An 8934-nucleotide genomic window follows, 5' to 3' on the forward strand; every position below is an offset into this window, starting at 1 on the left:
AGTATATATATATATATATATAAACAGTTTAAAGCTTTTTATAATTTTTATTATATATCCATCTTAGAGCTAGCAGACAAACTTTACTGGGCTCCTAGAATATTATAAACATTCATTGATTAATTATGTATAAATGTTGTATTAATTTTAATATGTAAGTTACTGTGTTTTTGAATTAAAAGGTTATGTATATTTGTGGATATAGTTTTGGTTTGAGGTTTAGAGGTATGCATTTTTAAATATTCATCTGCATGTGGCAGACTTTGGCATTTAAGAATTTTCAGGAATTTGTGTGGCTCTGTTCTCAATTTTTGAGATCGCTTGCCTAGTTGGGCTAGTTATCACAGAACCTACTCTTCCTGACCAATTAATTATTTGCCAGATCTTATTTAGACAAATGAAAAGGAAACAAATAATTGCAATGCTATCTGCTACATGAATTAATACCTTATAGCAGTGGAATAAACAAAACTAAAATAAGATCACAGGTCTATAAACAAAATTGTATCTAAATCAACATAATATCCCTACAGCTGAAAGACAAACATATTTTTTTGGTATCAGCTATTGAATCTATGACTTTTAATTGCAATGTGACCTTCATAATTGTGCAGTGACAAATAAACATGTAATAGGGATAAAGAAATGTTGAATTAGAAATTTGCTGACACAAAATAATAAAATTTTGGTTTAAATCATACTGGAATATTGTTGTGTAAATAATAATGACTAATTATGTTCAACAATCTTATTCTCCTTCATCTCTTAACAAGTGAAGTACCATATGCTATTATTAAGTTTATTGTCCCTTTGTACATTGAAGATGAACCTAAAATATCCACGATTGATATCACACTCATGTTGTTTGTACGTAAAATAAAACATATTTGTTCCTACTGCTTACATGTACAGTAACACATTTTAGTAAAATAAATATATCGAAGTAAGTTTTAATATCTTCAAGTTAGTACAGGTTTAAAACGTGTTAAATTGTACTGCGTTTGTATTACTCTGAATTCCAGTTTTTGTCTTTATTTGTAATTATCTTTTGTATGTCACTTATCACATCTTGTAGTGTTACTCTTATTTTACTACTTTAAATTTCATCTGTTGCAATATTTATTTTTGAATACTAATTTTTCTTCATGTTATGTCATGTAAACTCACTCTGTCTGGACTCCAAACAATGTATGTTATGCATCATGTTTTCCAATGTCGACTCTTTTAATCTTTTCTTAAAAATCCTTTCAACCTCTGCATTAGTGGTGGAATTAATTGAATGTATTGTATAGACTAGAGCCTGAGCAGTTAATTGGTGTAATTGATTATCTGTAATTATCAATTACAGTGATTGATGTCATATAAAATAATCAGTTGGTCAAAATTACAATGAAATTGATTAATTTCATGAAAATAGTCAACTAACTAAAATTAATGTGTCTAATTATTACTATTTTTGATTATTCAAACTAACCAGGTAACTGAAATATCACCATTATGATTTCTCATTATTTAATTAAAGGTTATTCAACTTAATCTATTCATGTCACAAATTACAAAAATAATCAAAATTAGCAATTTTCCAATTATTATTATTATTAATTATTTCAACTATCCCTGTCTCATATGAGCGTAATCACTTAGTTTAATTCATTAGTTAATTATCCAGATGATTACTCAATTCCACTGATCATCCAACTCTAGTTTAGACCAGACTTGTAATTTTTTTTAGCAGCAACTTCGTGATTTGTTAAGACTAAGTCAAATAATAAACATCTCGTAAACTACATAAGTAAATTCACATTATATTTTACTTAACTTGATTATTCTTCAGAAACAGTTTTTTTACATGTGTAAAAAAACTGCTTTTTAATGTTTACAAAAGTGGTTTTATGGTTAGAAGTCTGAGTTTAAACAAAACTTTTAAATCTTATTGTCACCTCATTTCATTTCTAAGTGGCTATCTGGCCTATCTAGCCTATTTCATTTTCTGCTTCCATCCTTCTACATATTTTAAACACCTAACAATTTGAAAAATCTCATTTATGTCCCCTTTCCAGCAAAAATGTGTAAAGAGATTTCAAGTTGTTTTAGAGGGTTTTATTTCTGAATCCTCTCCAACAACTCGACATCCTTTCTGAAATAAGGGGAACAAAACTGAACACAACATTTGAAACATCTTCTTATAGAGTAATCTGATGACCTCCTTAAACTTTTGGGCTGGCTTAATATGCTAGACTGTAGATATATTTAAATTTCCAACAAATATTGAGTTACTAAAATGGAAGACCACACTGAAATATTTCTGCAAATACTTTTAGGTTTCTGATGTTTGAAATCCAACAGATAAACGTGTATCAATAAGTAGGCTCTCATTTGCCAAGACAGTTGTGATGGTTGACATTGAAAGTTTTTGTTGGCTTTCCATAATTCTACATCACACATGAATGATTACATGATTGGTTCATTTTTAAAGAAGTGTATGTATTTTGTCTGTCTAAAATGCATACCTGGCATAAAATTGAAATTGGATCACAGATTTTCTAGGGACAATGTGGTATAATCCCAAATTGTCCCCCAGTGAGTAAACTACTATTATAGCTCTAAATATCAGTGATCTTTGAAAACCCATATAATTTATATTTAACACATTCTCAATAAATGTGTGAAACACAGTATATTGAAAAGGATTAATGCAAGAATTTTTCATGTATGTCATAATTACAAGATAAAACATCAATAAACACTTAGTACAGTTAACACTACATTTGAATGTTTCTTTATTATCATATGGCATTTTCCTTCTAAACTTCTCTGTTTTGTAGTTTTTTACCAGTAGTAACTTGGTACTATTTTCACTGCTTGACAGTCTTTCATTAACAAAGAGTTAATTTAAGATGACTCAAACAAGCAGTTTGATGATGAGGTAGAAAACTGCCACTTTGCTATTACTAATTTCAAACATTGCAGCTTTTTAATTCCATTGAAACTGATGTCTCATGTAGAACATTTCTAATTCCATTAAAACTGATGTCTCATGTAGAACATTTCTAATTCCATTGAAACTGATGTCTCATGTAGAACATTACCAATTCCAATGAAACTGATGTCTCATGTAGAACATTACTAATAACATCGAAACTGATGTCTCATGTAGAGCATTTCTAATTCCATTGAAACTGATGTCTCATGTAGAACATTACTAATAACATTGAAACTGATGTCTCATGTAGAACATTACTAATTCCAATGAAACTGATGTCTCATGTAGAACATTTCTAATTCCAATGAAACCGATGTCACATGTAGAACATTTCTAATTACATTGAAACTGATGTCTCATGTAGAACATTTCTAATTCCAATGAAACTGATGTCTCATGTAGAACATTTCTAATTACATTGAAACTGATGTCTCATGTAGAACATTTCAAACTTGCTATTTTGTAAAAAAATTCTTAGACAGGTTGTTGTTGGACTCACAACTGATTCATTAGAATGATCTGTTATATGTTTGTTGCAAAAAATACTATTTGTTTTCTTTCCTTGCATATTCTTGCACAACTGTTCGTCCAGTGCAGTTGCTTTCCGCTTGATTGGATATTGATGTGCCTTCACTGGCTCATCCACCTTCGCAATGTGGGATTCTAGCTTTGGGTGAGAAGACCGTTTCAGAAGTTAACATTTTCTTATGCTGAAAATGTATTTCTGATAGGTGGTACTTACTATCCTTCCTCCTCACTGATATTTTGATGTTTCTGGTTTCTACCTGACAATTCGCCAAAGTGAGGATTTTTTTTTTAGAATAGTAGAGGGAGCTAGCTGCATAGTATAGATGGTACAGTATGATTGGTGGAGGGTAGTCACATGTTCTGCTATGTTACAAAACTGATGGGGTATATAGACTGGTGTGCTGTAGTGAAACCTGTTTTAGCAATGCTAAGAGGTCAGACCAGAATTGAGATGGCTTTGGGTGAGAGGAGATGAGTACCTATCAGAAATACATTCTCAGTGTAAGAAAATGTTAACTTTTATCTATCTCTGTACACAATGGCATGCTTTTATCTACCACTTTACAAAATGTAGTAGATTTTTCTATAGCACTTTACACACCATAACTTGTGTCCAACTAACACTGTTAGGCTTAAAAATTAATTTATTTAGTATGATGAGGTTCTTTCTCTCATTATAAGCCATGCTTAGTAATGTGCATTTTCATGGCTCGTTATTTTGTGGAAGCCTTTACATACGTTGAAATGCCTCTTTATGAAACACAGTCTGAGTTTTGTATATTTTAAATTGTTTTTCTGTTATTTTTATATTCAGGTGTTCATAATGAGTGAAAATGAAATAGCATATGTAGGTGATATGGAAGAAAAAGGAATTGAGAGACGTGGACGGATTAAGGCTTTGAAAAGGAAATTTAACCAGGCCGAGAAAACTGATGAAACATCTTTGAAGAATGACACTGAGAATAGCGTTGATTCCGTAGAACTAACAGAAATTCCTCTACCTAAGTGAGTATTTACTTTATTGGTTTTATTGGCACCATTTAGTTAAATACATAAAATTTTAATGGTTTTTAAAAGGTACAATGTGTTATAGTCCCTCAGTGCAACAGCAGTAAATTTTTGGACTTAATATGCTATTATTCAGGGTTTGATTCTTCACAGTGGACACAACAGATAGCCAAAGTTGCTTTGCTCCAAAACAAACGTATTTAAACTATGATAATGTTTTATGTAAATGCTATGAGAAACTTCAAAATTTGGTCATACATGCATGTTAAGTAGAATATAAACCTTTGGCTCTCTATTTCTGAAATTTTTGTCTAATATATAATTTTTCTTCTCACTGTAGACCAGTATTTCGGAGCTACAGACCTCAACATGATTCCTTAAACTCTTTTGTGCTCGAGAATGCCAAGCCTGAATCAGGTATTGCATCAAGTAGTTATTATGGTAGTACATCAGGTCAAAATGAGTCTGTTATTAAAGTAATATACAGGCATTTGATGTATCAGAAAGGAACTTGTTACATTTAGAGAATAATTGTCCATCAAGTAACTAATAAAATGAGTAGTCCAACACTTAGTGTCATATAAAAAGGGTACAACACATGATGGTTCTTGGACTTCAAAACCCTAACTGTTTGCCAACCAGAAATAAAGACAAGACTAATTTAGAAAGGATGCAATAACAACAACAAAAAACAGTACTGTAAATATTCCTTTTAATTGTATATTATTGTTTGCTTAAACAATTCTAATTCTTGTAGCCAGTGTTTTTTTCTGCTTTTATATATTTACTATAAAACAATAAGCCTGAATGAAATAATTCATCCTAAGAAATTTTATATATATATATAAATTTTTGAATGCTTTAGTGAGATTTTTTGTGATTTTACCTGACACTTGAATGTGTGTGCAGTACATTTCAAAAAGTTTAATTAATTCTCCTTTCAGTTAAAAAATATGAAAAGAATTAATCTGAAACAAATTATGTCTCTGTATCCTTACTTCTATTTTTCCCTCTTTAATCAAGGAATTGTTTTAAATGGTTTATATAATTTCAACTAAGATTTTGGATGTAGTAACCCATCAGTCCTGTGAACGTAAGACCCACTTGTCAACATATATTGGCTCTCCAGATCTTATGACATGGATCACAGCTGTGTTCTCTCATAGCTTCAAGTGTACATAAGTAAATATTTTTTTCCTAAAAGTTTAAGCTTTTAAAATTACAGCTATTGATAAAGACTTTTTTATACAGTGGATGAACAAATCCAAGACCACCTTGCTGCAGGAAAACCAGAACCACTTATCCAAGAAGTAGTAAGTAAAGCTGAATCATGATAAATATACATGTAGCGTAAATAATAGTGTTATAATGAATGGTAGTTTTTGACCTTCAAAAGTTCAAAAACACATTATTGAGCCAAAGTGTAAACCTTTCATAGTACTACTTTGAATAATTTACTAATGATGTCATCATAACTAATAGTGTGTATTAGATTCATAACCCTTTCATTTTAGAGCTAATCCATACAAGAAAAATATGGTAAAACTGTAATCATGTTTTATATTGCATAAAAATTTAAAAAATGCACATTGTTCATGAGTACATATTTGATGCTATGTGTGATATTCATATAGCTACATATAGTAAGCTTGTACCGCAAGAATAGCCTATTGCAGCCAATTAATACAGCTGACTCAAGCAAAACAATCTTTATTTAACAGCCATCATTCCAATCAGGTTGACAGTAAGTTTTTTAACATAAAATTGTTGATTAATTAAATATGACTTATAAACAAAATAATAAATATGGACCTCAAAAAGTTACAAAAAATGTTTTTTTTCTCGTCTTGTACATCGTATTGATGCAATGCAACTACTAACCCCCCCCCCACACACACACACATTTTCCACCATAAGAAGCTGCTAAATATAATATTTTGGTGGTTGTGCACCATGATAAAAATTGTTTTAACTAATGGCCATTATACAAACCAAAAGATTGAATTTTTCATGTGAGTGACAATTAAAGTGTTATTACTATTCAAACATTGCCAAAGTTTCTGTTAACAAGAGAGAGAAAAAAATTCAACATTGCTTGAATGTTGTCTGATGAATCTGAATATTTATAACTATATTCAAATTATTGGCTTTTGAAGACAGCCTTAGTAGGTATGTTACAAAAATTGCTCCTCAAACATGGACAGTATTAGAATTTCATAGCTGAATGTTACAGAAATTTCAAATATTAAATGTTTGGTTTTTTTATTGTGAAAGGCCCTATAAATTTACATTGATTCTGTGATAAATTTGTAAAATTCCAGCCTTAGAACCATTTACTGTGTTTTTTCATATTAGATATATTACCTTCTGTAATTATTAGATCATATTTTTTTACATTATAAAAATGCCAGAGACCATATTTTTCAATTAATACATAAAAAGAAATACAGACTAAATTGAGCACTGAGCCTTGTAATTGGCAGGTACAGATTTTCATGAAGTCTTTATTCTTTGCAAGGATGAATAAAAAAATGCTGAAACTCTTGTTGCCTCTATTTTTTTTAACACTCAGAATTTTTGTTTAGAATTACTCATAAGAAAATGTATTTTATGTAGTTATCATTTACTTGTGAATACAAAATGAGTGGAGGATAAGCACATAGAAGTGTGATTCATAAAGATGCAGTGTGCTAAAATTCATGATTGAAATGATACTTTTAAAATTAAAACTGTTTTTATATATTACAAGTAATCTTCTTGTAGCAGAGGGATATTTTTGTGTTGACTCTGAATTCACATATATTGATGGTGTTTATTTAGCCTTGAATCTATTGTTCCATGATGTATGCGTTAATTCTGCAATTCCTTTTTTTTGTCAGGATCTAGCAACATTAGCGCCAAGAAAACCAGATTGGGATTTGAAACGAGATGTTGCCAAAAAGTTAGAAAAATTGGAGAGAAAGACTCAACGAGCTATTGCTGAACTAATACGTAAGTATCATGATTAAGGTTTGTGGTTTAATTAACTTGTAAATGGTTGTTTTTGGGTTTTTTTTCAGATCATTACTGAAGATAACTGGGAACCTATAGGAAAATTACTTGTATTAGAGCATTTATACAAAAACAAATTGAGGAAAGGCTGAAAATGAATTATCCTTTTACTGAACATTAATTTAAGACTACTAAAAAAAAGCCAGAAAATTATCTTGTATTCCAAAACGAAGGTTGATTACACACACTATATGACATAGCATTTTTGCTAAACCATAACAAGATTGAAGTTGATTAGAAGATATTATATTTTCAGGTAGATTATACTACCATTACTTCAAGTCATTGTTAAAGAAACGAATCAAAGCTAAAAATATTGGCAAATAATAAATTGATCCTTTATTCAACCAAATTAACCCTTTCAAGAGGGGTCACAGGTGAAAGGCCATGTCATCTCATTTGTTGACTTGCATTCAAAATTTTATTGAACTACTGTTTCATGAATTTATGTCAATAAGTTTGGTATCAAACTGTAGATTATAATGCAAATTTTAGTACTATATATTAGTCAATTTCTTAATTTAAAAGGAAATATTAAAAAACAGTTAAACATCGATTTTTGTGTGTTACGTGGTATGTTGAATGCAGCACTGGTTAAAATTATTTGTTTGTGAATTCAAAATACTAAGTCTATAGTTTTGAACGAATTAGAAACTCAAATTACAGAAATTGACAAGCTAGAATATAAAATGAGAGCCTCTTATCTTTTCAGTTTGTTAAGATATTGCTCATGCAATAAATCAAACACCCACCTCTTTCCATTTTTGGAAACACTCCTTTATATACACTTACTTCTAAGACATGAATAACCAATCAGAAGCTCAGAATTTCCCACTAGTGGCTTTCTCAGCCATTTTAACAGACTTGGCACCATATCTTTTTTTTTGAACCAATATTTCATATTTTTTTAGACTAAAATACATATTAGTTACTAAGCTAGATAAATTATAGTGGAATTCTATGGTATAAGTTATTCAAATATATATATATAAAACCTAAAAAATATGCTATTTTTTAAAGGGTTAGCAACCTAAGTCAAGCAGCAACTTAGTACAAAGGTTGTATCTAGAAGAGATAATTGTTTGCTTTACTTCTTTAGTTACTATTCTATGTTTTAAGAAAAATAAGTTTAAGAAGTTATTTCAAACTAACAATAATCTATTAGGTCGTCAAGAAATTAATGTCACGTTTTGGAACACTTTCATTAATCCCCCCCCCACAAAACGTACATCACGTATAATAGTTAAACAAATCTCCTAAGCATTACGTTACTGTAGCCTATATAATGTCAAAAGTTTGGTATACTCTAATCCCTTATAGTGATGGCACACAACAAGACACACATTCGGCATGTAATGCTGTTT

At 30.1% G+C, this 8934-nt stretch overlaps 1 protein-coding gene across 2 annotated transcripts in view; it reads left to right on the forward strand.

Annotated features, from left to right (window-relative positions):
- LOC106460480 (coiled-coil domain-containing protein 12-like) overlaps window positions 1-8934 on the forward strand; it is a 20105-nt gene that overhangs the window by 2603 nt on the left and 8568 nt on the right. For both annotated transcript variants that reach the window (XM_013920179.2, XM_022387217.1), the window contains exons 2-5: window positions 4326-4516; window positions 4860-4936; window positions 5771-5832; window positions 7399-7510. In XM_013920179.2, coding sequence (XP_013775633.1) covers window positions 4335-4516; window positions 4860-4936; window positions 5771-5832; window positions 7399-7510 — 433 coding nt within the window. In that variant the 5' untranslated portion in view covers window positions 4326-4334. The remainder of the gene's footprint in view (window positions 1-4325; window positions 4517-4859; window positions 4937-5770; window positions 5833-7398; window positions 7511-8934) is intronic.

Source organism: Limulus polyphemus, unplaced genomic scaffold (genome assembly GCF_000517525.1).
Source record: "Limulus polyphemus unplaced genomic scaffold, Limulus_polyphemus-2.1.2 Scaffold778, whole genome shotgun sequence".
Taxonomy (NCBI): domain Eukaryota; kingdom Metazoa; phylum Arthropoda; class Merostomata; order Xiphosura; family Limulidae; genus Limulus; species Limulus polyphemus.